The sequence below is a fragment of the Alexandromys fortis genome, unplaced genomic scaffold (genome assembly GCF_014885135.2).
Source record: "Alexandromys fortis isolate MF-2015 unplaced genomic scaffold, M_Fortis_MF-2015_v1.1 scaffold_242, whole genome shotgun sequence".
Taxonomy (NCBI): domain Eukaryota; kingdom Metazoa; phylum Chordata; class Mammalia; order Rodentia; family Cricetidae; genus Alexandromys; species Alexandromys fortis.
Genome location: NW_026068123.1, coordinates 232,336 through 259,737, shown reverse-complemented (window position 1 = coordinate 259,737; position 27,402 = coordinate 232,336). Strand labels below are relative to the sequence as shown.

Genomic DNA, 27,402 nt, shown 5'->3' with positions numbered 1-27,402 from the left:
TCCTGCCTAGCTATTGGCTGTTCTGCTTTTTATTACACCAGTCACAGCAATGCCTTGTCACAGTGTACAGTTATCCTACAGCAGACATTTCTTTCTTAAGGCTCATAGATTGAAGAGATCTTAACATCTAGTAAGGACACAATGAGGAGTCAAACTGACAGTTCCCATCTTGGGACCAAAGACAGATCTCTTTGGCTCCCTCTCTAGAGCATCCTCTGGAGAGTTCTTAGCTCCCCTTAGTCCTTTTCTCATAGTCACTCATGAGAAAGAGACACTGTCATATTAGTCACTTTCCTGATATGAGCCTGGACCCCCTTTTCCCCATCTTCATGGGGACCATGAATAAGTAGACTGTTCAGACTGTCCATTCCTACACATAGGACCCTTTAAAACCTTTGATATTATTAAATTCTCTGATTTTAACCTGATTGTACCAGATCCTCATCTTCATCCAGCAAAACTCCTGGAATGTGTATGTGTGTAATTCTAATATACTGTAATTACTGTAAGTAAGTTAGGGAGGGTTTGGGCTCCCTCATGGGTAAAGCTTTCAGTATTTCCTTTAATCATTCCCTTGACCCTGGTTCTTTAAATTTATTTTCCATCAATCCCCATTATTTCTCAATCTAGATAGGATGCAAACATGATAGCACTCACGCTACATTTCCCCTTTTAAAGTTGGCTTCCTATAAGTAAGACTGCCTGGGTTAGGAAAACCTTAGTATAATTTCCCATATGGAGAATGCTCTTTTCCCTGAGCATGCTTATGTCACAAGAACTAGAAAATGAAAACAAATGCCCTGGGTTCCCAGGGCATCATGGGAGCAGGACAAGAGTGGACAGCAAAGGTGGAACAGAGGAGTCCCTGGTAACTTAGCAGAAAACAAGCTTGGAGATTTCAAGCAAAGAGGAAACATTGAGGGGGCTGGAGAGATGGCTCAGAGGTTAAGAGCACTGACTGCTCTTCCAGAGGTCCTGAGTTCAATTTCCCAGCAACCACATGATGGCTCACAGCCATCCATAATGAGATCTGATGCCCTCTTCTGGCATGCAAACATACATGGAAAGAATGTTGTATACATAATAAATCTAAAAAAAACCCGCACAGCCTGCATCTCCAGCCTCCTACAGTGATGGATTTCTCATCTCCAGCTGTTGTAGCTGCCCACTCACTGGTAGCAGCTGGGTGAGTACCTGGACATCTACTCTTTTGGTTCTCCTTGGGTTTTGTGCTTTCCCAAGATTTGGCTCTGGGCTGATCAAATTCACACGAGCCTTTCAAGTCTTACCATTCCAAATTGCCAGCTTCCTTTGATGCCTAGCTAGTGTTGGAGGCACACGGCTGAGAATGCTCTTATGTCCCCTTTAGAGGTAGTTAAGTATAGGAGGCAACAGTCTCCACGTTATTCGGTTTAAAAGAAAACTGCATTGACTTTGTGAGTGTGCGTATTCTTGTGTGTGGAGTCCGAGGATGACGTGAAGGGATTGAGGGTTTCCTCCAACCTGGTGGACCAGGTCTAACTCAGGTCATCAGGCTTGGTGGCAAGTGACCTCACCATGTGAGCCATCCTGCTAGCATGATCCCCAGCTGTGTGAAAACCACAAGGCAGCTTCCTCTGGGGCTGCTTGAAATAGAACTGAGGAAGCCTCTTACATCACTGGGAAGCCGGGACATTACAGGAAAGTCAGGACTGGCCATCGCTAAGGGCAACTGGCCCCCCACCATACAGTAGCTTAGGAGCAATGGACTGTGATAGGGTCAAAGGTCATCTTCGCTCCAGGCTGGATGGAAATCCAAGATGACCCTAACTGACCCTCCGGCCTCACCTAGGATGACAACCTGGACCACACACCCAGTTTGGGGGGGGGTCTTCAACACAGGACCTTGTGTGGCACGTTAGGGAAACACTAGTAACTGAGCCCCAGTTCCACAGACTGATGGTGTGTGTGTGTGTGCTTTAGACAAGGTCTGTCTCTTTGGTTTTTCAAGACAGGGTTTCTCTGTGTAGTCCCGGCTGTCCTGGACCTCGCTCTCTAGACCAGGCTGGCCTCAAGGCCTCAGAGATCACCTGTTTCTGCCTCCTGAGTGCTGGGACTGAAAGTGTACACCACCACACCAAACAGGTTGTTGAATTTTAATTTTAGCTGTTTTGACTATTTAATGATAAAGCAATATAAAAATTTTGACTCTCCCCTCCAGATGTTCAGATGCCCTCACTTTGCTAACATGATTTATCCACTCCCTTTCACCTAGTTTGTACAAAGATAGCTTCACCCAGATGCTTAAGGACAGCTGCGGCAGGGCTAGAAGTGCGGGAACCTGGAGCAGGCACTGGGACGACACTGAGCGTGGTAAGGCTGCAGCCGTCATTGTGACTGTGGGACTCAAGGAGTAGACTCCACCCGGTAGGAAACAGGGAGATGTAACACAGACCGCCTGGGCTTCAGTGTCGCCTGGATCATGGGAGCAAATGGCGTTTAAGGGGAGTATGGTCAGTGGGGGGAAGGACCTTGAGAACTGGGGATCCTAAGGTTAAGTCCCAAGTTTGTGGAGACATCAACCCACAGTCCTGCCCCAGTTCACTGGAGAGCCTGCATCTCCACGAGGTACAAAATCACTGGTGCCCACTGGGGTCTTCCTCCTCCACAGCCCCGAAGTGTCCTGGGCCACTGGTGATGGGGATGACCCTGGGGCTATATGAGAGTCCTCAGGTGGAGAACCCAACTCCTGTTATTAGAAAACCAGCAACGAGTGCACTCCCTCTGTGGGCTGGTTTCTCCACTTCCCTCTACACAGGATGTACGATGTGTAAAGCTCTTGCTTAAAACACCACCGGGCAGACAGATGGGGACCTGGGCGGGCAGAGAGCTGGCGTGCTAATGGTGGGGCAGCTCTCAGTCCCCAAGTGACAGCGCCTAGAAGGTCCCCAAATTCAGCTCTGGATGAAAGAGGAGTGGATTGACCCTCACTGAGGGATGTGGATTCAGGGGAAGCTTGGAAGGCACTTTGGAGAGTCACTAATACCATGAGTGGTTCTGACTCTGTCCCTTGTAAAACCAGAAAACAAGCTTCAGGTAAATGCCAGGGAAGCAAGGCAGTTCACGGTAGGTTCAAGGCCACGCTGGTGGACCTGAGCTAGGGAGGCTGCCAGGGCTAAGGTGGACAACATCTTCAGCCAGCAATATGGGCAGGTCATGTACCTGAGAAGTGGTTCTAAGGTAGAAGGCATGGAGTGTCCCCTCCATCACCGAGGGAGGGTGATGCCGCCTAAGCCATCCCCATCAAAATGCCTTGTGACTCAGTAAGCAGCTGCATGGGTGTCCCACGCCCTCAGACAATGCTGAGCGGAGCCTGGGGTGTGGGCTCTAACCAGGACTGTCTGAGTATATCAACATAGAGAGAAGAGGGGAAGTTGGTGGGAGGAAAGGGGTGCCCTGAGCTTGGAGATGGCCCCTGTGGCTCACAGTTTGGCTGCAGTCCTTGAAGAGGCAGGAGGGGACAGATGTGGGGAGGTCAGGGGTCACCCTTAACAGCCACAGCTGCTAGGCTGGGGGGGTGGGGCATCCCCGAGGGCCGGGCCTTTTCCGTTGCTGCCTGGGCTAGAGCTTGGTTCCAGGGACTCATTCATCTTCTCACAGATGATGTCCACAAGGCGCTCAAATACCTGCTTCACATTGACATTCTCCTTGGCGCTGGCCTCAAAGAACTCAAAACCTGGATGGACAGAAAGTGGGGACAGTTGTGGCAGTCATGTTAGTCCCAAGAGGCTGGACTTGTTCCAACCTGTATTCTGAGCTCATTCCTTCCTGACCCGCTGTGTGTGGGGGAGGGGTGCACTGTATGTTTGGGTGTGTTCCTCAGCCACCGGCACCATTCTTTCTGAGACAGGGTCTTTCAATGACTTCAAACTCACCAAGCAGGCTTGGCTCTGGCCCATAAGCCCCTTGGGATGACAACTGTCCACCACCACGCCTGACTGAAGGTAGGTTCTAGAGTCCTCCCCAGCCTCTTTTAACCCTTTTAAGTCGTGAGACAAATCTCACTGTGTAGCAATGTTGAACTAGTTCACAGAGCCTCTGACTTAGCAATCTTCCTGCCTCAGCTGTCAGAGAGCAGTGATCACAGGCTGTACCATCATGCTTAGCTAAGAGTTTTCAGGAGACAGACGGCTCAGTGGTACCTGTTGCCAATTCTGATGGTTTGAGTTCAATCCCCAGAACATACAAGACAGAAGGACAGACAGCAGCATGTGCCACACACAGACCCTAAATAAATTATGGGGCTAAAGAGATGGGTCAGCCACTAAGAGCACTGGTTGTTCCTCCAGAAGACCTGGGTTCAATTCCCAGAACCCATGTAATAGCTCAGAACTGTCTAAAACTCCAGTGCCAAGGGATCTGATGCCTTCTTTTGACCTCTGCAGGTACTGCAGCACATAGAACACACACAGGCAAAACACCCATACAAATTTAAAAAAGAGAAGTCAGACAGTGGTGGTGCACACCTTTGATCCCAGGCGAATCTCTGTGAATTCAAGGCCAGCCTGGTCTACAGAGCTAGTTCTGGGACAGTTAGAGCTACACAAAGAAACTATCTCTAGACCTGCCTCCCCTTGAGAAAATAAAAAGTGTAATTTAAAACAGTAAAAAGGGGAGCTGGGTTGTGGTGGTGCACGCCTTTAATCCCAGCACTCAGGAGGCAGAGGCAGGCGGATCTCTGAGTTCGAGGCCAGCCTGATCTACAAGAGCTAGTTCCAGGACAAGCTCCAAAGTTACAGAGAATCCCTATCTCAAAAAAAGGAAAACAGCAAAAGTAAAAATAAAAAGTGTAATTTAAAACAATATAAGAGGAGCCGGGTAGTGGTGCACACCTTTAATCCCAGCAGAGGCAGATGGATCTCTGTGAGTTCAAAGCCAGTCTGGTCTACAGAGATAGTTTCCAGGACAGGCTCCAAAGCTACAGAGAAACCCGATCTCAAACACACACACACACACACACACACACACACACACACACACACACCACAAAATAAAACAGTATAAGGGGGGCTACAGAGATGGCCCGGGTGGAAAAGTGCTGGCTTTGCAAGAATGAGGACCTGGGTTCAGATGCCCAGCACCACTTTTTAAAGCCTGGCGTGGCAGAGCATGCTGGTGACCCCAGTGCTAGGAGGGGCAGCATTTGAGCTGCTGGACAGCTGGCCTAGCCCACTTGTGGAGTTCCAGACCTGTGAGAGACCCCGTCCCAGAGAAAGGGTGGATGTTCCCTAAGGCCTCCACATTCACACACAAATGTGATGAAATCAGGGCAGAGTGCACCCCGTAACCCCGGCACTATAAGCATTGACCGAGCAGGAAGACTATTGATTCCAGAGCTACAAACTTAGACCCTCTATCAAACAAAAAATTAAATATAATGTGTAACATGCATAAGGTCCTGGGTTTGGGCCCTAGCACTGTTTTCAAGAGAAGGAGAGAACTGGTGAGCTAGCTCAGCCTCCAAAAGCATTTGCCAGGTAAGCCTGATGAGCCCGACTGAGCTCAATCCCTGGAATACATAGTGGGACGCAATAATCTACTCCTAAAAATTGTCCTCTGACCTCCACATGTGCACTGTGGCACACACAGAAATAATTTTTAAAGGGACATAACAAATAAGCTTTTTATTTGATTGTTTCTGTGTAGTCCTGGCTGTCTTGGAACTCACTCTGTAGACCGAACTGGCCTAGAACTGCCTCCCAAGTGCTGGGATTAAAGGCATGTGCCTCACTCCTGATAAGTAATTGTTTTTAATTTGAGGGTTTTTGTTTTTGTTGTGTGTGTGCATGTGCCTGTGTGTGTGTGTGTGTGTGTGTGTGTGTGTGGTAGCTAGGCACATACTCAGAACTGCTCAAAGCTCAAAGCCAGCCAGGGCTGCAAAGCGAGGCCATCTCCCCAACTCAGAAAGGACATAAAGGGAGCTGGAGCCTGGATGGGAAAATGATGCTTAGCACAATGAAGTCCATCTGATTTCTAGGATTAAGTGTCATCCCGATTAGGTAAGTATTCGGTTTCTATGTCGTACTCCTCTCTGCTAAAAATGGATCAGCCCAAGGGCATGATTTTCTCTGCAGCTCTCGGTCCCTGATACAAATCATATATGAGGAAGACATTGGGCTATTTTTTATTTTTTGGGCTATTTTTTAGAACAGGATTGGAAACCAGGGCAAGATAGGTACTTTACCACTGAGCCATGCCCTCAGCCCCTCACTGGGGATTCTAGACAAGGGCTCTACCACTGAGCCACACTCCAGCCCCTCACTGGGGGATTCTACTGCTCAGCTTCAGCCCTGAATGAATGCTTAGAAGCCGCGTGCTGAGTAACTCAATGGTGAATATGGTGGAACGATGAACTCAACTCTTCAGAGCCTGGTGAAATCCCTGCTGCTCTACTACCTTCACAGCAAATTTGGTGTTTTATTATCTGTGCCACCTCCCCCGCTCCCACATCTGAATTCTTTATATTTCTTTTGTTTGTTTGGGCTCTTCTCTTGTTTTAATTGTTTGTGCTTTGAGTTCTTTGTTTTGTTTTGTTTGAGACATACTCTCACTACATAGCCTTGCTAGATCCAGAACTTGTTATGCTGCCCAGGCCAGCCTTGAACCTCTGCCTTTTAAGTGTCTTTTCTTTGGTTCTAACAGGGTCCAGCTGGCAGTTCCAGCACCTTGGGAGGTTAAGTTCATGAGTCTAAGCTCAGCCTGTGCTACATAGTGAGACTGCCCAAAAAAAACAATAAAAAATGTAAAACCTAGGTTGGCGGTGTTGATCAACGGTCAGGTGCCTACTTATAGGCAGCTGTAATAAAGCTTACTGTACAGGCAGCCCTCGTTCAGCTCCCAACACACACACACACACACACACACACACACACACACACGTGTGCACGTGCACGCATGCACCACAAACGCACCACACATGCAAAAGCAAGCAAAAAAAAAATGGTGAGATTTACTTCACTCAGGTTTCAGAATACATAAAAAATAGGTAGTAGATGCTGGATATTTTAGTGCACGCCTCTAATCCCAGCATTTGGGAGGCAGAGGCAGGTGGATCTGTATGAGTTTGAGGCCAGCCTGGTCTACTGAGTTCCATAGCTGAGTTTCATTGCAACTAGGATTATACACTGAGACTCTATCTCAAAACAACAACAAAACTAGGTGGTGGGCTATGGTATATTAATACCTAATATGGAAATTGTTTAAAAAGAGTGAAGACAGGACACCAGGGTAATCAACTGGGTTCCCAGGACAGGGGATGTATTCTCTGAAATGGGAGAGCATGGTTTATACATGGGCGTGTTGGTGGGTTATCTCGGAGTAAGTGTGTGGTGTGTGTGTGTGTGCATCTGTGTGCAGGTGTCTGAGTGTCTCCTGGAGGTAGAGGAGGACATCAGGGGCCCTGTTTCTCACACCCATCTTATCCCCTTGAGACAGGGTCTCTCACTGAATCTAAAGCTACCCAGAAAGCCAGCAAGCCCCAGTGATCCTTGTCTCAGCCTCCCCGCAATGCTGGGGTTACGGCATGAAGAAGTGTGTGCATGTGCATATGTGTGACCATGTCTGACCTCTTATGCAGGCTTCACATCTACACAACAAGCATTCTCGCCCACTAAGCCATCCCCTAGCCCCAGCACGTGGGCATCCTCCTCCACCAGACCCTTAGTTAACCACGGTGGAACTGGGCCTCAAGCGTGACAAGGGTTTGAAACGAGATGTGACCTGTGGTTCAGGCTGGGCACTAACCAAGATCATCAGCGAGCCTTCGGCCATCCTCAGCAGGTACGACCCGTTCATCCTCCAGGTCACACTTGTTCCCCACAAGGATCACCTGGGCATTATCCCAGGAGTAGGTCTTGATCTGTGTAGCCCTGTGGAGTTGTGGACATTGAGAAGGAGGTTAAAGGTGGGCGGGGGAGGACACAAAGGCCTGTGGCATATCAGTGGTTGGCCAGCACTCACCAGTCCTGCACAGCGGTGAAGGACTCTTGGTTGGCAATGTCATACATGAGCAGGAAGCCCATGGCTCCACGGTAGTAGGCCGTGGTGATGGTCCGGTAGCGCTCCTGGCCTGCTGTGTCCTAGGCAAACAGCAGTCAGTCAGCTGGGGCTCACCTGCTCCCTACCTAACTCTGCAAGGCCCTGAAAGGGACACAGGTCTGCCCTTGTGGTCCAATGTGATGCGGAGGCATGGTCCTGCCCTCCCAGCCCTCGCTGCCCATCCTGGTGTGAGACATTATAGGCTGTATCACCAGGTTGTCCCATCTTGAAAACTCTGCTAACTGACTCGGCTCTACCCTGGATGGGCTCCAGTGTGAAGGGCTGGATGACAGGCTCCTATCTATGAGCTTCCCTAACCTTGTTTCCATGAGCCATTGCGAGAGTCATCTGGGCCTCAGGCCACCATCTTCGATCTGCCACCTGGTCACCTTGTTACCATGATGATACCAACAGCTGGACTAGGGACAGGGCATAGCTCTGAACTTGGCAGCCTCCATAGGGGTCCCCAAGATGGTCCCCACCTTCTTCCTCACTCATCACTGACTCTTCTAGCACGCATCTTGTGCATCTTGTCCCTCCACCCAGGGTAGGGCATGTCCCACATCCCAATGAATTTACCTCAGAAATAAAAGATACCTCCCCGCCCCGAGCTGCTTTCCCGGGTCAGATTCTCTACTGATGGCCCCCCACTTCCCACACGGCTATCCAACCCACCCAGATCTGCAGCTTGATCCTCTTGTCGTGCCGGTAGACTGTCTTGACCTTGAAGTCTATGCCCACGGTGCTCACGAAGGCGGGGGTGAAGGAGTCGTCCGCATAGCGAAACAGGAAAGAGGTCTTGCCCACACTGCTATTCCCGATCAAGAGCAATTTGAACATGTAGTCAAAGTTCTGGTCAGCTGCATCCCTTGGGCTGGCAGGAGGCTCACTAGCGGAGGCCATCTTGGTGGAATCTGCTTGGAGGGGAGGCCTGAAATCCTAATGGGAAAGAATGGAATCCTGCAAGGGGCAGGTACCAACAACTGAGCCTAGGAGTCTGGGCTCCGGAGTCAGTTCTTAGAGATCCAACTCAGGTTATCAGGCTGGGCAGCAAGTGCCCTTATCTGCAAAGCCACTCCCTAGCCCTCGTTTCTCTCTCTCTCTCTCTCTCTCTCTCTCTCTCTCTCTCTCTCTCTCTCTCTCTCTCTCTCTCTCCTCTTTCTTGAGACAAGGTCTCATTCTGGAGCCTAGTCTGGCCTCTAGTCCTGCTGCCTCTGCAGCCAAGTGCATGGCGGGGTGGGGGCAGGCATGTACTTCCATCTTGGGGCTGGAGTTCCAGGTGCTGGTGACTGCCTGACCTGTGCGTTAGGAATCTAAGTCAGGTCCTCTGAAAGAGCAATACCTGCTCTCAACAGCTTATCCATCTCTCCAGTCCTCATTCTTTTCTTCTTTTAGAAAAGGTCTCATGTAGTTGGCCTCAAACTCCCCACGTGGAGGATAAGGGCCTGAAGCTTCTGATCCTGCCTCTGGAACTGGGATTACAGGTGTGTACCCCAGTGCCCTTCCTAATGAGTCTCATTATTCATCAACAAACCTTGGCCCAGTCCTTCTCGGCACCAGGCACTGAGCTCTGAAGAGACATAGCTGTGCATGAAACCGAAAAGCACTCACCTGTGTGGAGGGCTGTGGCTAACCTTTACACAGAGGTGAAAGTGGGGCCTGGGGATGGTGGTGGAGTGCTCGCTTTAGGTTTCAGCCCCAGGACCCAGTAAACCAGGTATGATGTGCACACCTGTAATTTCACCACTAGAGAGGTAGAGACAGGAGAATCAGCAGTTCAAGGTCATCCTGCACTACTTTGGAAGTTTGATACCAAACTGTGTTACATGAGACCCTGTCTCAAAAAAAAAAAAAAAAAAAAAAAAAAAGGCAGAAAGGAGCCTTTATAGTGGAAGGTTTTCTGAGCTCCTGCTTTGAGTACAGAAGTCAGGTAACAGGTAAAAACTCAGGGCCAGTGGTGGTGGCGAGGAAGTCGCACGGGCTGCAGACTGGACTTTGCCCAGAGCAAGCAGCTGGTATGGCCAGGTGTGAGCTGGAGGGGGGGTGACTGCCAACTAGACAGAGCCCCCTCCATCAGGGCCTGGGTGTTGACTTAGCTGGTGTCTGCCACTGGGCGCCTGTCCTTTCCCCTTTAAGTCCACTTTAACCATTCCCTGTCTTCCAGGGTAAGGGATATTTCTATAAATACAGCATGCTTTAGAACCCCAGTTAAGCTTCCAAGTGGGTACCTGTCATTTTATTTGTCAAAGGGGCTGGACCTGGCTCCCTTTTGGTCAAAGCTGATTCATCTCAGTCATGGTATACAGAGACAGGAATGAAAGTCATCAAATCCGACGGAATTATCCTAGCCACTCAAAGATCACAAAACCCACCCCACTCCATATCCTTTTATTTATATCTGTCCACACTCCAGCATGCTGTTAAATCCGAATCTAGGGTTCCCTTCCAATCTCCCCGGGATTCAGTGTTCTCAGCTGTCTAGAGTCGCTCTCTGAAGCCCAAGCAAAAGTATTTCTCAATGGCCCTCGGTGTTTTCTGTTTTTCTGCCCCGTGCATTTCCAAAGAGAACGCAGCCAACCCCACCCTATGTTCCGGGAGAACGGGTTTGAGGAGGGACCGCAAAGCGTCCGCCTGGCAGGGCCTTCAGGCTGGCCCCCGCCCCACCGCGGCTCCTTTTCCGGGCCGATTAGGGGTTCCCGGGTCCTCAAGGCGGGCATCCAAGCTGTCAGTGCACTGCGTGTACCAGCAGGTGCCTCCCCCATCACCATATGGCGCCCTCGCTCGCCCCCGACTGGGCTCCTCGCCCAGCTCGCCGCCGCTCGGGGAGCCAGAGGAGCCAGCGGGGAGCGGGGAACCCAGAAGAGCCAGCAGCACGGCTTAGGGAGCGTGACCCGGCCTCGCGTGGACCCCAGCCCAACCTGTCAAAGCGCACGCGCAAACCGACAGGCGGGCTGTCACACTCGCTCCGGGACTCACCTCGGGTCACGCCTCGCACACTAGGATCCGCCCACGAAGTCGCTGCAGCCCGCACCCGGCCGCGACCCCCGCCCCGCAGCCACCGCCGCCAGCACTGACACCCGGATCCCGCGCCGGCTCCACCCAGGTGGAGGGGGCGAGGTGCAGCTAGAGTTGGAGCGCTGCGTGGGTGGAGCCTAGGGGGCGGGGCCATCGTGAGAGTTGGGATCTGGAGGTGGGCGTGGTCTTGTGGCCTGGGGATCCGCAAGAGGAGGAGCCAGGAGGTGGGCGTGGCCTGTAGGGGATTGGGACCCAGCGTGAGTCCGAGCGGAGTGGGCGAGGTCTTGCAGGCGGAGGTAGGTCTAGCAGGTGCAGGGCCGCTAAAAGAGGCTCTCGATGTGGGCGGGGAATTGAGGGGTGGGCTTGATAGTAGAGCGTTCACGGCAGGAGGTGCGACGGGAGTCCAGCGACCCACAAGAAGCGGGCGGGGCATCTACGTGGAGGGATTTTCCCCGAAGGTTGAGCCTCGCCGGGTGGCAGCAAGAGCCAATCAGATGAGAGCACGCGGTGTGTGGGCCCAAGAGGCGGGGTGGGTGGGGGCGCTAGATGTGAGGGTCCTGACCGAGTCAAGCTGGGCATTAAGTCCCACCGTACTCTCTCCCAGAAACTATGTCTCCTTTTTCCTAACATAGAAAATGCCTTCTGTGCGCTCTGTGGTTAAGAGGAAAACCTCAGCAGCTGGGTTCTAGTCCCGCCTCCACTTTCTAGGACTGGAACTCGTGATACATTTAACCTCTCTGAACTTCAGTTTTCCCTTCTGTCAAGTGTGTAGCCATGTTTTTGTTTTTAATTTTTTAATTTGGGAGCTGGAGAGATGGCTCAGTGGTTAAAAGCTCTTTTTCTCAGCACCCACATGGTGGCTCACAACCATCCATATTCCAGGGGATCTCACCCCCCCCCTTCTTCAAGCAGCAAGAACCAACGTGGACAGACATAAATGTAGGCAAAACACTCATATAAAATAAAAATTTTAAATCTAAATTTTTTTCAGACAAGGTCTCATTTATTCCAGGCTTGCCTGAAACTCATTATGTAGCCAAGAATAAATAAATAAACTGGCCCTCTTGCATCCACCGCTTAAGGTCTGGGATTGCGGGTATGCAAAACCATGCCTCGTTTATGTGGTGCAGGGAAGGAGCCTGAGCCTTCTTGTGTACTAAGCAAGCACTAAGCACTCTCCGCCCCCAACCCATTTTCTTCGCAGTGCTGGGGGCGAAGACCAGGCCTTCATGAATGTTAGACACATTCCATGTCCCACACAGTCCTAAAGGGTGCTGGATTACACTGTTCAGTCCTCTTAAGGACTCCCGGAGTTAAAACACGTTTTAGAAATAAGGAAACTAAGGATCAAAGAAAGGTAGATATGTCTGAGGCCACACAGCAAGATGTGGAATTCAAAATAATATAGCGGCCATCACGATGGACAAGTGGGCAAAGGCACTTGCCCCTAGGCCTGCTGACCCACAGGGAGAGACGAAGCGAGTTCTATCTTGTCTGCACACACAGGCCACTCATGCTCACATCTCATCGGTACTGTCAGTGGGCCATGAAATACAGCTGTGCCTGAGGTGGGAACCGGCTGTTGCTGTAGTAACACAGAGTCAGGGCAATGGTTAGCACCAGCCAGGCATGCAGCAGGGACTCATAAATGGCCATCATTAGTGGAGATTTGCTGGAGCTGCAATAGCTCACACTCCAAAGCATCATGCAACAGAAATGGGGAAACTTGAGACAATAGGTGCTATACTAGTGCGCATACGCACGCACACACACGCACACACGCACGCACACACACACGCATGCACACACACACGCACGCATGCACACACACACACACACACACACACCACCTGGCTTCTGTGGTGGAAATATGACCACAGCCATCTCCAAAGAAGCATTTATTGGCACACGAGGCCTGTGTTAAAGTCTCTGGAGCCCCAGAGCGAGGCCAGCAAGGCAGAGCCCATTACTCAGCAGGCAGCCCAGGTTGCAGAGGGAAGACAAACCGTGGTAGTGGAAGAATTTCTGGCGAAGAGCATTGTACTTGGGGTCCTTCTCCCTCAGCTGGCGGTAGGGGTCAGGGCCCTGGTGGCTGCCTGGCACCTCTGTCCCCAGGCCTCGATCTTTCTCCACAGTCTGTAGGGCCCACATGACAGCCGTGGTGCGGGCCTCCAGCCAGCGTGCATTGATAGTGGCCAGTGTGAGGCTCAGGAGCAGTAGAGCGAGCTGAGGACAGTGCCGGGGAGGCAAAGTGAGGAGGGTGACAATCTGAGAGAGGGTATGCCAACCTCCTCACAGCCCAGAGAGAGTGGGGACCCTGAGAGCAGTAAAGAATCTATGGCTTCTTCTCTTCTGCTCCCTGGCCCAGGGCACAGTCTGCACCCCTACTGTCCCTTGAACACCTAAGCTGCCTCTTCAAAACAAAACGTGTTTTTTGCAGTACTGAGAATTGATTTTCGGGTCTCAGATGCAGTATAAGTTCTACTGCTGAGCTACATACCCAGCCCTTTGCTCACTTGTTTTGTGTGGAGGTGGTATATACACATGTTCATGTATGTGCATATGTGCTTGCAGGTACACATGTGGGGGGGGTTCCACATTTTTTTGGATAGCAGGGGTAGGGTGGGAGTGGGGTGGGAATGGGGAGTGTTTCAAGATAGGGTTTCTGCCCTAGCTGTCCTGGAACTCGATCTGTAGACGGCTGGCCTCAAACTCACAGAGGCCTGCTTCTGCCTCCCAAATGCTGGGATTAAAGGTGTGCATAACCACCACCTGGCCCTTTTTCTTTTTTAAAAATTTTACTGCATTTACTTGTGTGTGTGTGTGTGTGTGATAACATGCCTTGGTGTGTGTATGTGCAGACTCGAGGGAGTCATTTCTCTTCTTCCTCCATGTAGATCCTCAGGAGTCCAACTCAGATTGTCCTCAGGCTTAGCAAGCAAGGGCCTTGGCTTGCTAAAGCGGCCACCTTAGTTTTTGAGGAGGTGTCCCTTATTGATCCCGGAACTCCCTTATTCAGCTGGACTGACTGGTTGGCCAATGAGCTTCAGGGATCTGCCTGTCTCTGCCCCCTGTGTTGAGTAACTCCTCTGGGTTTGGTGATTGGATGGAGCTGAGGATTCAAACTCAGGTCCTCATGTTTCTGCAGGGAGCACTTTTCTGCCCAAGTCATCCCCCAGCCTCCACCCTTCCCTTTGAGGCAAGTTCTCACTAAGTTGCCTGGGCTGGAGTGAAACTCATTATGTAGCCAAGGCTGGCCTTGAATTTGCAATCCTCCTGGCTAAGCCCCCCAGAGAGCTGGGATGATAGGATGCCCACCTGGTTCTCCCCAAAAGTAAGACAAACAATACTCATGGTTCTTTCTGCTCAAAAGCACACAGTTTAAAATAGGGCCCATCTCTTCTGTGACCCCTGGAACTGACACTGAACCAACAGGAAATGAATCAAACACCTGGGAAATACTAGCTACCCATAACCCTCTCTGACCTCTCAGAGATTATTCTTTTGTGGGGAGCGAGTTGAGATAGGATCACAGTAGCTCAGCCTTGTTCCACACTTCCTAAGTGCCTGACACTGACCTTGAACTCCTGATCTTCCCACCACCAACTCCAAATGCTGGGATTATAGGTGTTACCACCATGTCAGCCTTGGTTTTTTCATTTAAATTTTTATTTTATTTTGGTGTTTTTTTAAATATTTATTTATTATGTATACAATATTCTGTCTGTGTGTATGTATGTAATGGGGGCACCAGACCCCATTACAAATGGTTGTGAGCCACCATGCGGTTGCTGGGAATTGAACTCAGGACCTTTGGAAGAGCAGGCAGTGCTCTTAACCGCTGAGCCATCACTCCAGCCCCTGGTGTTTTTTTTTTTTTTTAAAATTTTTTTTTTTTTTTTTTTTATGTATACATAGTCTGTCTGTGTGTATGCCTGCAAGCCAGAAGAGGGCACCAGACCTCTTTACCGATGGTTGTGAGCCACCATGTGGTTGCTGGGAATTGAACTCAGGACCTTTGGAAGAGCAGGCAATGCTCTTAACCACTGAGCCATCTCTCCAGCCCTTATTTTGGTGTTTTGAGACAGGGTTTCACTGCACAGACCTGGCTGTTCTGTAACTGGATCTGTAGACCAGAATAGCCTCAGACTTACACATGTCTGCATCCTGGGAGCTGGGATAAAAGGCCTGTGCTGCCTTCTAACTGTCCTTGAACTCTCTATGTAGGCCAGGTCAGCCTCTAACTCACAGTGATTCTCCTGCCTCTGCCTCCGGAATGCTGGAACTAAAGGTGCACACCACTACACCTAGCTTGGTTTTGTTGTTTTTGAAACAGAGTCTTACTATGTAGCCCAGGGTAGCCTGGAACTTGTGCAATCTCCCTGGCTCATCTTCACAAATTCTGGGGTAACAAGTGTGTGTGTGCAAGTGTGTGTAGTGTGTATGCAAGTGTGTGTAGTGTGTATGCAAGTGTGTGTAGTGTGTATGCAAGTGTGTAGTGTGTGTGCAAGTGTGTAGTGTGTGTGGTGTGTGCAAGTGTGTGTAGTGTGTGCAAGTGTGTGTATATGTGTGTGTGAGTGTGTGCAAATGTGTGCGGTGTATGCACCACCACACTGGGCTGAGAGACCACTCTTGATACATCAAGTCTTACCCACATCTGAAAACTTTAAGAGGAGAGGGAGGGAAGGGTGAGGAAATCTGAGCTGCAAGAATTGTTCCTTACATTGTGACTGAGGGAACATGTAGACAGGAGTGAGGAAACCTAAATTCCCAGTCCGGCTAGTTTTTACACAATGAACTGAGGTCGGAACCTCAGCTGAGCTGAGTCACTCCAGTTTGGCAGGAGGCCCAGCTATTGGGCAGAAAGGAAATAGGAGCCAATGGGGAAGATAAGGCTGCAGAGAGGGCTGCCAGGGGCAGCTCTTCAGGATGTGTGCTCTGCTCAGGGACAGTAACCGGCTATGTCTTTACCAGGAACAACAGGCGTTTCTTTTCCCCTTTCAAAACAACGCCACTTGAGCTGGTTGTGGTAGCACACTCCAGGAGGATGTCCCGAAAAGGGAGAGCTGGAGAATCACAGGTTTGAGGCCAGCCTGGGCTACACTTTTGGGGGTGTAGAGATGACTGGTTCAACATACTGCTCTTGCAGAGGACCGAGTTCAGTTCCCATCGCCCACTTTAAGCAGCTCACAGCTGCCTGTAACTACAGTTCTAGGGGGATTTGTCACCCTTGACCTCTGAGGGTACCCAAACATATATGCACATACCTACACAGAGACAGCAAACATAAATGAAAACAATGAAAGCCGGGTGCTAGTGATACACTCAAGAGGCAGATGCCAGCCTGGCCTAGAGAGAGTTCCAGGACAGCCAGGTCTACACAGTGAACAAACATATGAACAAAAATAAGGTAGGGAGTGGGAGAGGAAGACACATTGGCCACTGGTCTCTATACCAATTGTGCACATCTGCACACGTGTTCTCTCTCTCTCTCTCTCTCTCTCTCTCTCTCTCTCTCTCTCTCTCTCAATAAAATGAAGTCTCCACAAGTTCTCACTGGAGTCTTGGAAACAAATCTGCAGCGAATGGTGGCCCTCCAACCCTCATACCTGACTGGCTTCCCAGAATGAGAGGTGGACCCAGGCTCGCTGTGGAGCCAAGATGCAGAGGTTGATGAAGGCACAGCCCAAGGAGACGTGAAAGTAGACTGGGAAGAGCTTGCTCTGCACTAGCCCGAAGGTATGCCGAGGAAGACTCCGGAAAAGCAGGAAGCCTGGGAGGTGGAAGGCCACAAACACCTATTAGGAGACTTTCAGTCCCCCCTCCCATTCTATTCCCATCCTAAATAACAGGTGAGAGGTACCTACCTGAGGCAAAGGTCACCCACATCTGCATGCCCCAGGCACCAGACAAGACCAGCAAGTGGACCACTTTAATCAGGCTTCCTGGATCCTCACCTTCCTCCATCCTGTGGCCCTGGAAAGTAGGCACCAGTGACTCAGCTTAACCTTCAACCTTCGCCCCCTAGCTGAGACCTGGCAGAGGACGCTTAGGGCCAGCACCGGTGGGTGCAGAGCGAGGGAAAACAGTATGAAAACCGCAGTGGAAAGACCACAGCAGTCCCTGCCCAGCCTCAAGCCCAACCAGTCCATCTGAGCTCAGGCTCAGGGCTGGAATTGTGGCTGTGAGGTCAGCGACTTGGTTGGTGTTGGCCTCACACTCCCTCCCCAACACTTGCAAAATAATAGCAATAGTAATGATATTAATAAATAAAAGAATCTCAGCCTAGTGTGGAAGCTCACACTTGTAAACCTTAACACTTGGGAGACTGACTCCATTCCAAAAAGTGTGAGCCTGGCGACTCACACTTGTAACCCCAGCAGAGATGGGTGACGCAGGAAAGTCACTGGGTTTGAGGGCAGCCCGAGATATCTTCAAACAAACAAATAACTCAGGCACCAGCCGGGGAAGTGGCTCAGCTGGCAGAGCGTTTGCCTCACGTGCAGGAAGCCCTGCGGTCCATCTCCAGCTCTGTACAAGAGAGCACAGGTACGCTTCCGTCATTCCAGCACTGAGGAGGCACAGTCAGAGAATCAGGAATTGGGGGCCAATCTGAGATACACGAGGCCTTGTCTCAAAAACAAACAACATCCTAGAACAAAAGATCTCAGGCTTTTTCTAGATCCCAATATCAACTGCACATTATAGAACCCCAAAAGCTTGAGTCCCAGAAGCTCGAGTTCATATCCCTAGGTCTTGAGGGTTCACCCTGGTTCTGCAGACAACCAAGAGCCCTCATCCAGAAACCCGAGATATCATAGAAACATCCCAAAGCATCCCAGGGCCCCCCATATGACCCCACCGTTGGAGCACCCGAGGTCAGGCGTGGGAACCGCGAACCCGGACAGCGCCTGTGCAGCTCAGGCTCTCTAGAGACCTCCCGGGGTTTCTTCCACACCGTAGGCCTCGCCCCACCTCCCGGTCAAGCAGAAGCCAATAAGATCACACATCTGTCACCTCTGGACCTGCCCACTTAGGGATTGCCCAGTCGGCTTGCGAGAATCATCCTGTCATCCCGCCTCTCCAAATTTCATCCAGTCACACCGAAGATGCTCAGGCGCCAATGAGCTCCGCGCCTGACTCGGAGTGAGCGGGCGGGGCTTAAGTGCAGACCACACCCTTCTCTGTGACTCCACTTTCGGCCTCTCTGCGTTTTCCAGCGATGGTGTCTCCATGGGATCAAAACTTCAGCGTCACAGCTGGAGACTGGCTTCGTGGTCCCTGATGGGAGAGCAAGAACAGGTGGTATGTGGTAGGTGGTAATGAAAAAGGGAATTGGGAGACTGGCGGGTGTAAGATTGTCAGGGCAAGGGGCGGGACCAATATCAGTGGTCACGCCCCTTTGCTCGAAGAATTCTGTGGAGAAAGGGTCTTCGGAAGAATCAATTGAGATGGGGGAGGGCAGGCATTACTGGGAATCGACCTGCAGTGAAGCTCTTAAATGCCTCTTTCCTTTCCCCCTCTAACTCTTCTGGGGCATCTGTGGTCCTCACGTGATATTCTAGAGCAAAGTCTCGTTTACCGAGCAGTGGACTAAATCTGTGTAACCAGGACAGCCCAGTAAAGTGGATATGATGATTTTTTTTTCCAGACAGGTTCTTCCTGTGTGTAGCCTGGAACTAGCTTTATAGACCAGGCTGGCCTGAGACTCAAGGATCGCCTGAGTGCTGCTGGGATTAAAGGGGTGAACCACCACATCCGGCCCTTTATGTGGTTTTGTTGTTGTTTAGATTTTTGAATTTCGTTTTGTGTGTGTTAATGTTTTGCTTGCATGTCTGTCTGTGCACTACTTCCATGCCTGGTGCCTGCAGCAGTTAGAAGAGGGCATCAAATCCTCTGGGACTGGAGTTATTAAAGGTTGAGAAGTTGAGTAGCCGTGTGGGTGCTGGGAACTGAACCTGGGTACTGGAAGAACAGCTAATGCTCTTAACTGCTAAACCAATTTTTTTTTTTTTTTTTAAAGCAGGGTCGTCCTAGGTAGCCCTGACACTGACACGCCTGGAATGCACTATGTAGATCAGGCTGACCTCAAACTCACACTGCCTCTGCTTCCTGAGTTCTGGGATTGAAGGCGTGTGACTACTTTCTTTCAATATTAATTAGTAATTAATTAATCTCCAGCCAGATCACCACCTTCCCTCCTTGTCTCCCTCCCTCCACTCCTCCCAAGCCCTCCCCCAACTTCCCCCTTGGTTTCTTTCTTAACATAAAACTCTATTATTCTTAGGTGTGCATGAGGTGTGTGTGAGTGTGCACACATCACGGCACACATGTCGAGATCAGAGGTGAAGTTTGTGGGGTTGGTTCTCTCCTTCCACTTTTAATTTGGTTACTGCAGACCAATTCATGTTGCAGGCTTGGCAGCAAGCACTTTGCTCCCCGAGTCCTCTCACTAGCCCTTCAAGGCCTTAGTGTCTTTATGTGGGATGTCTGGGTTCGCATAACCCACCCTCACCTTTGTGGCTGGATTTATCTTTTATCTGACTTCTGCTTCTGTCAGAAGTTTCGGGGCTGAAACATCTCTGAGGGGACACTCTAAAGGGGCGAGGAGGCGGGGCCGAGGCTCAGTGGGTGGAGCGCTTGCCTAGCGGCGCTGCTGGGTTCTATCCCCAGCATTGCATAAATGCATTCTATCAATGCGTAAATAGATGCAGTGACATGGGCCTGTCATCCTAGCCCTAGGGAGGTAGAAACTGGAGGGTCAGGAGTTGAACGTCATCCTTGGCTATGTGAGTTGGAGACGTGTCTGAGAGCCCCTCTCGTTCCCTTCCACAGCGACCCTCTTTTGGCCGGCCTACCCCGGGACCCTGACTACTGTGTCTCTCATCTCTACTCATCCCCTTCACTCTCCGTCACACCTTGGCCTGCCAACGACAAGAGGGGCAAGTACTGGTGTTCCTGGGAGACAGCTAGAGGACCGAGAAGGGCTGCCAACTGCAAGCTTGCCGTCACTGGTCCCTTTTCCCCTAGGGTCCTCCTCAGACAGGGATTTGGACTGTACCACCTGCTGGTCTAGGACCTGGGAGCCTGAGATCGTGAATGCTGCTTCAGAACAAGCAGCGAGGACTGTAGACTGGGGCCCTGAGTGGGACTCCAAGTGTCGTCCTCATGAGGGTACCTCCAGTTCCAGCTCAGATCTGCTCAAGGAGCTTTGTCCTGGCCGGGACCTTGTGAAGAGGAACCACACAACCAAGGTCACACATTTCCCCCTCCCCCAACTCTCCTTAACCTAGGAATGAATGCACTTGCTGTGTTTCACTGTGGAGCACAGGGAAGGGGCTACGCAGAAGGGGCCTGCATGGAGTTTCAGCACCTCTAGAGGGAGGAATAGAAGGAAACCTATGTGTGGGTCTTTGCTTGTTTGTTTTGAGACAATATCTCTTGTAGCCCAAGATGGCTCTGAACTTTTTCTGTAGCCAAAGCTGGATTTGGACTCCTGTTTCTTCTGCATCCATCTCCTGGATGCTATGATTATAGGAAGGAGATATTATATCTGACTTTTTTTAAAAAAAGATTTATTTGTTTATTATGTATACAACATTCTGCCTCGATGTATGCCCGCACGCCAGAGGAGGGTGCCAGATCTCAGTACAGATGGTTGTGAGCCACCATGTGGTTGCTGGGAATTGAACTCAGGACCTCCGGAAGAGCAGTCAGTGCTCTTAACCTCTGAGCCATCTCTCCAGCCCTATATCTGACTTTCATATTTTGAAGGTGTGTATGTGTGTGTATGTGTTTGTTTTTTGTATCTGTATGGTTTCTGATTGTGTGTGAGAGATTCATACTTGTGTCTAAAATTGTGTGCTTGTGGCTGATTGTGTTTAGCAACAGCTTGTGGTGGTGTGCCAAGTGCTGAGGTGTCCTCTAGGGACATCACTGTTGTTGCTGTCTTGTACTCCAAAGTAGGAAGGTCAAACCAGGCACAGCCTGGCATCTGTTTTCTGTCAGGGTCAAGCCAGGGGCCCATAAACACATGAGTGATACACAAGTGCATTTCTGAGCATGTGCAGATGATGAAGGTGGGGGAACGGCAGAGGATGAATACCCCTGGACAGTTTTGCCTGATTCCTGGTTAGGGATAGCCAGATCTCAAGAGAACCAATCTTGTCCTTCCGGCAAACGGTCTGGAGGTGAGCAATCTGGGAATACATCGTCACTTTCTTCTTCTCCTCTTTCCCAGAAGTCCCTGGAGTCTGGCTCTGCTAAAGTAAAAGGTGAACGCTCTCTTCTGAGTGAGCCCAGAGGGAGGCATTTGGGTTTCTAGTCCCACTTCATTTTTTCTTTACTTTTTTTAAATTTACTTCCTGTATTTGAGGGTGTGTGCCGTGGATGGCACACATTGAAGGTCAGAGGACACCCTAGCAGAGTTGGTTCTCTCCTACTCTGTGGGTTCCTGGGTTCAAATTCAGGTCACCTGTCTTGGTGGCAAGTTCCTTCACCCACAGAGCCATCTTGCAGGCCCCCTACTCCCATTTTCTTCTTCTTCAGTATCAAGGCCCATGTTCATTAACTGCTTCAAGGGGGTACCCTGCTTTAAACATGCCCCTCTCCCTCCTCTGAGCCCCCATCTCTGCCCTGATCTTACCTCAGCCATGACTCACTTTCCTTCTGCCCACAGTTAAGAACACTATGCTAGTCCCCGACTCTCAGAAGCTCTTGCGATGTGAACTAGAGTCTCTCAGGACCCAATTGCAGGCTCAGACCAAGGTGGGTCCCTCTACCTCCTCTGCAACCGTTCTCATCCTCCTCCCTACTCCAGGGCCTTACCTCTCGCTCCCGCCCCCTCAGGCCTTTGAGTTCCTGAACCACTCTGTGACCATGCTGGAGAAGGAGAGCTGCCTGCAGCAGATCAAAATCCAGCAGCTTGAAGGTGAGGACCAGATGGAGACCAAGGTCAGGACAGGGTCAGGAGAAGCTGGAGTGAAGGCTGGCCTCACGCCCACATCTGGTTCCTCACCTTTTGGGGTTGCTGGGCCTCAGTTGGCCCAGCACCTGCCTAGCACACATGAAGTCCTGGGTTCTACCTCCAGCATGGAATAAAACTGGACCTGGTGGTTCGTGCCTGTGATCCCAGCACTTGGGAGATGGAAGCAGGAGGTTTAGGAGTTCAAGGTCACCCTCACCAAGAGAGTGAAAGTCAGCCTGAGACAGAGCCGTAGAGCTGAGATGACTTGTCAGTTAAGAGCACTGGCTACTTTTGCAGAAGGCTCAGGCTGTGTTCCCAGCTCCCACATGATGGCTCACAGCCTCTGTAATGTCAGTTCCAGGGGACAGAACACTCTCTTCTGACCTCCATGGGCACCAGTTAAAACACCTATGAAACCAAACATGTAAAATAGAAAGACATTTTTGGGGGATGGGGGTTCAAGACAGAGTTTCTCTGTTTAGCTCTGGCTGTCCTGGAACTCACTTGGTAGACCAGACTGGCCTCATACTCACAGAGATCCACCTGCCTTTGCCTCCTTAGTGCTGGGTTTAAAGGTATGTGCCATCACCACCCAGCAGAAATATATGTTTTTTTAAAAAGATTTTCTTTTTTTATTTATTATGTATTCAGTATTCTGGCTGCATGCATTCCAGCCCCAGAAATATATACTCTTAAAAAATAAAGAAGTTGGGCTGGAGAGATGGTTCAGCGCTGGCTGCTCCTCACGAGGTATTAAGTTCAATTCCCAGCAACCACATAGTGGCTCACAACAACCTGTAATGAGATCTGGTGTCATCTTCTGGCCTGCAGGGAGACATGCAGGCACAACACTGTATACATAGTAAATAAATAAATCGAAGAAGAAGAAGAAGAAGAAGAAGAAGAAGAAGAAGAAGAAGAAGAAGAAGAAGAAGAAGAAGAAGAAGAAGTTGTTGTTGAAGTTGTTCCAGGACTGGGGCTCGGTTACTAAAATGCTTGCCATTTAGGCATGAGGACCTGGAGTTTATCTCCAAATGTTTGGGGGGGGGGAAGCTGGCTTAGTGGGGCACACTTGTAATCCCAGTTCTATAGAAGCCAGCCAGTCTGCCCCAAGCTGTGAGTTCCAGGTTCAGTGAGAGACCCCATCTCGAAAGATAAGGTGGAGAAGAATTGAGGACAATACTCAAGGTTGACCTTGGACCCCCCCCCACGTCTGTGTACCTGTGCACACACCTGTGCAAACACGTGAACATGTAGGTACACATACATCAACACACAATAATAAAGTCGAGTATTCCACCCTCTCCACAGAAGTGTTGGGCCCCACAAGCCGCCAAGGAGAGAAGGAAGGCCGTAAGTGGGGCACGGAACAGGGTCGGCAGGAGCTGTATGGGGCCCTGGCCCAAGGCCTGCAGGGTTTGCAGAAGACACTGAGGGACGGGGAGGAGCTGCAAAGGGCCCGTACCACTCGCTGCCTGCAGTTGTTGGCCCAGGAGATCCGGGACAGGTGGGTGTGGGCCAGAGGGCGGGGTGGAGCAGGCCACCATTGAGGGAGCTTAATGGAGCAGGGAGTGGAAGGCTTGGGGTACACGAGCTCGGAAGACGTAGGTGGCTAGGGAGAGCCCCCTGGGGAGTCGAAGGCTGCTAGAAGGTGTGGCAGACAGCAAGCTGGAAGGGGGTTGGGGAAGGAGGCAGCGTCTCAGAAGACTGAGGGAGGCGGAGAGGCTGGAGAGTGGAAATCAGGAGAGAGCTAGGCAGGGAAGGTCCAGGTAGGCAGTGAGAGATGCCTGGAGCTGTGGGCGGAGTCTGGGGCTGGCTGTAACCCCTCGCTGAGAACAGACTCTGAGGTTGTGGGCAGGACCTCAGGTGGTATGGGTGGAGCCTGATATCCAGGAGGGAGCTAGGGTTGTGGGAGGAGCCTGTGCTGTTAATCGGCTGGGTAGACCGGGAGGTGGTATTCCAGGAGAATGGGCTGGGAATGTGGGTCTAGGCTCCTCTCTCCTCTCAGCAAGAAGTTCCTGTGGGAGGAACTGGAGCTCGTGCGGGAAGAAGTGACTTTCCTCTATCAGAAGCTCCGTGAGTGCCTGGAAGCCCACAGCCTGGAAGGGATGGGGCTCCGCTTCCTCTGTCCACTGAGCTCTCTCCCCAACAGAGGCCCAGGAGGATGAGATCTCAGCGAACCTCTTGAATATCCAGAAGATGCAGAAAACGCAGGTGAAATGCAGAAAGGTGAGCAGAGAAGATGAGGGCCTGCAGGACGTGGTGCGGATGGGAACTTTCTCGTGCTTCCACAATTGGACCGAATCTAGGAGGCAGAATCCAAATCCCAGCTCTTCCTTTTTTTTTCTTTTTTTTTTTTAATTTGTTTTTATTTTTGAGGCAGGGTGTGTCTTTGACTGCTCCGAAAGTCACTCTGTAGACCAGGCTGGCCTCGAACCCACAGAGATTCGCCTGCCTCTGCCTCCCGAGTGCTGGGAATAATTAAAAGATGTGCGCTACCACACTTGGCCTCCAGCTCTGCCGTCTTAATGCTGTTATTATGGGCAAATCACTTTGTCTTTCCGGGCCTCGATTCGCCTCTCCATATAATGTGTGTAATAGCTGCGGTCCCTCCTTAATCAGAAAACTGTGTTCGTCGAGTGTTCCGTGTTCTCACTACAGCTGGGGACTAAAGTGCTGCATCATGATTGCCTTTTTCTATGGCTATCACTACTTGTGTGTCTAATTGCTTGCTCCTCCAACCCCTCCCGAACCTCAGGTTCTGACCAAGATGAAGCAGCAGGCATATGAACCGTCTTCGTGGCCAGAAACTGAGGTTGTGCCTGCAGAAGGCAATGGCGGCTGGAAGGATGACTTACAGAAGGAGCTGAGTGACATATGGTGAGACCAGCCTCCCGTCTGACCTCTGACCCCAGCCCTCCTCTAATCTGCACCCCCTACCACATCTGGAACTGCATCTGGTTCTAGTCGTCGCTCCTTCTCCTGGGAATCACCCTCTCCACAGCCTCCCTTGCCCTAGCTCCAATTCTGGGGTACCCTGGATACCCCAGTGTCTCTTGGGGCCCTTGTCTCTCTGTCTCCATACAGGTCTGCTGTCCACAGCCTGCAGAGCTCCATCGACTGCCTTGCCTTGTCCATGGGCACCAGGCCCAGGGCCTCCAGTCTCAGGGGTGAGGGGCTGAGTGTGATGGGGTGTGGGGGAAGAGTCATTTCCAGCTTCACATATGCGAGGCCACCTTCAGAGGCCTTCTGAGGGTCACATCGGATGGGATCTTGTTCTTTTTTTGTTGCTTTGTTTTATTTTTGTTTGGTTTTCTTCTCAATTTGTTTGGATAGAAATGTGCTATGCATTTTTCCTCTCTCCCCACCTCTCCTCCCCTCTCCTCCCCTCTCCCCTTCCACCCTCTTCACTGCTCCTCACTCTCCCAATTTACTCAGGAGATCTTGTCTTTTTTCCCCTTGTTAGAAGGATCAATGTATGTCTCTCTTAGGGTCCTCTTTGTTACCTAGTTTCTCTGGGGTTGAGGCCTGTAAGCTGGTTGTCCTTTGTTTATGTCTAATATCTGCTTACGAGTGAGTACATATTATATCTGTCTTTCTGGGTTACCTCACTCAGGATGGCTTTTTCTAGTTCAGTCCATTTGCTTGCAAATTTCAATATGTCATTGTTTTCTGCTGCTGAATAGTACTGCATTGTGTAAATTTACCATTTTTTCCCTATCTGTTCTTTGGCTGAAAGGCATCTAGGTTGTCTTCAGATTCTGGCTATTATGAGTAATACTGCTATGAACATAGTTGAACAAATGTCCTTGGGGTATGATTGAGCATCCTTTGGGTATATGCCCAAGAGTTGTATTGTTGTGTCTTGAGGTAGATTGATTCCCAATTTTCTGAGAAACCACCATCCTGATTTCCAAAGTGGCTATACAAGTTTGCACTCCCACCAGCAATGGAGGAGTGTTCCCCTTACTCCACATCATCTCCTGCATAAGCTGTTATCAGAGTTTCTGATCTTGGCCATTCTGACAGGTGTAAGATGGTATCTCAGAGTTGTTTTGATTTGCATTTCTCTGATGGCTTAGGATGTTGAGCATTTCCTTAAGTGTCTTTCGTGGCATCTTGTTCTAAGGCTACACTGAGTAGCTGAGAGACTAGTTGAGATTTTGAAGGCCTATAATCCTAGAAATTGATGAGTAGGGGAAAGGGAACCTCAAACTCAAGGCAAGCCTGGGCTATATAAACCCTGGATGTGTCACGTAGGAGCTGACTGGGGTCACATTTAGGATCTGTGAGCTTATTGTTTTTATTATCTTTTTTTGAGATATGGTCTCACATAACCCAGACTAACTTAAACTCACTACTTATCCAAGGAGCACCTTGAACTCCTGATCCTCCTTCTTCCAGCTCCCCACGGATTACAGATAGATGCTATTATTCCAGGCTCTATGGAATTTTTTAAAGACGTATTTTATTTCATGTGTGTGGGCATTTTGCATGTATTTGTGCACCACCTGCCTGCCTGCCTGGTGCCCTCAGAGGTCAGAAGAAGGCATCAGATCCTCTGGAACTGGAGTTACAGAGGGTTGTGAGCCAATATATGGGTGCTAGGAATTGAACCTGTGTCCTCTGAAAGAGCAACTAATAGTACTTTTAACCTCTGAGCCACCTCTCTGGCCTCTTATGGGATCTTTTTAAGGGAACATTTAAAGGGTCACTGATATTTGGTATTACTTTGGGTCACACAAGAGATGAGGGTGTCTCAATCATAAGTCTAGGTATGGTTTCATCTTGAGGGGTGCGGGGTCCATGTTGTGAAGTCGCTAGAGGGCTGTATTCAGTGTCTGAAGGGCCAGAATGGCATGTCTCTCCCACAGGCCACAAGGGACAGCGGTGCCCGAGTTCTCAGTATCCTTCTTGGGACTCCGATTCTGACTGGGAGAGACCTTACAGCAAGAGTGGATCTCACCCTCCCGGTACAGACCCTCCTCAGCCCCTCTCCATCCCTTAACATCTGGCCCCCTTGTGATTCCCACAGTGTAGGCCTTGAGGCTGGCACTCTGTCTGGGCTTCTGGTCCTTGGCTGGCCACCTGAGTTCTGGTTAAAGCAGACTGTGACCTGCCTTCTCTCCCCATAGCTTGAGCAGCTGGGACTGCTTGCCCTGAAGACTCCTCCAGAGAGACAATAAACTAGCTGAGACCTTCCTTCCTCCAGCCTGGACTTTTGCATCTGCTGCTTTAAGAGTCTGGGGTCCTCCCTATGCCACCCTCAGCTAACTCCTTGGTTTCTCAAAGGATGCAGAGACCGGGGCACTTTTGAGGACGTGTGGGTCTAGTTAGGACATTGA

At 50.5% G+C, this 27,402-nt stretch overlaps 3 protein-coding genes across 5 annotated transcripts; 1 reads left to right on the top strand and 2 right to left on the bottom strand.

Moving 5' to 3' along the window:
* Positions 1–2,121: 2,121 nt before the first annotated feature.
* Positions 2,122–11,206, bottom strand: Rab3d (RAB3D, member RAS oncogene family). Of its 2 annotated transcripts, none has more exons than XM_050125609.1 (5): positions 11,053–11,206; positions 8,752–9,015; positions 7,999–8,117; positions 7,783–7,907; positions 2,122–3,715 (listed from the first exon to the last, which is right to left on the bottom strand). In XM_050125609.1, the coding sequence occupies exons 2-5, from the start codon at positions 8,977–8,979 to the stop codon at positions 3,528–3,530; spliced, it is 660 nt and encodes a 219-aa protein (XP_049981566.1). In that variant the 5' UTR covers positions 8,980–9,015; positions 11,053–11,206; the 3' UTR covers positions 2,122–3,527. The 2 variants fall into 2 exon arrangements, with proteins under 2 accessions (XP_049981566.1, XP_049981567.1); XM_050125610.1 differs by having other exon boundaries at positions 8,752–9,036; positions 11,053–11,185.
* Positions 11,207–12,976: 1,770 nt separating this feature from the next.
* Positions 12,977–18,090, bottom strand: Tmem205 (transmembrane protein 205). Of its 2 annotated transcripts, XM_050125613.1 has the most exons (5): positions 17,954–18,082; positions 17,458–17,622; positions 16,959–17,067; positions 16,701–16,864; positions 12,977–13,317 (listed from the first exon to the last, which is right to left on the bottom strand). In XM_050125613.1, exons 3-5 carry the CDS (start codon positions 17,056–17,058, stop codon positions 13,012–13,014), a joined length of 570 nt encoding a protein of 189 aa, XP_049981570.1. In that variant the 5' UTR covers positions 17,059–17,067; positions 17,458–17,622; positions 17,954–18,082; the 3' UTR covers positions 12,977–13,011. The 2 variants fall into 2 exon arrangements, with proteins under 2 accessions (XP_049981570.1, XP_049981569.1); XM_050125612.1 differs by lacking the exon at positions 17,458–17,622 and having other exon boundaries at positions 17,954–18,090.
* Positions 18,091–18,245: 155 nt separating this feature from the next.
* Positions 18,246–27,268, top strand: Ccdc159 (coiled-coil domain containing 159). Its single transcript, XM_050125608.1, has 13 exons — positions 18,246–18,403; positions 19,927–20,033; positions 20,122–20,345; positions 21,332–21,365; positions 21,770–21,858; positions 21,940–22,021; positions 23,369–23,564; positions 24,066–24,133; positions 24,210–24,286; positions 24,816–24,937; positions 25,145–25,227; positions 26,932–27,030; positions 27,193–27,268. The coding sequence occupies exons 1-13, from the start codon at positions 18,399–18,401 to the stop codon at positions 27,195–27,197; spliced, it is 1,191 nt and encodes a 396-aa protein (XP_049981565.1). The 5' UTR covers positions 18,246–18,398; the 3' UTR covers positions 27,198–27,268.
* Positions 27,269–27,402: the final 134 nt, after the last annotated feature.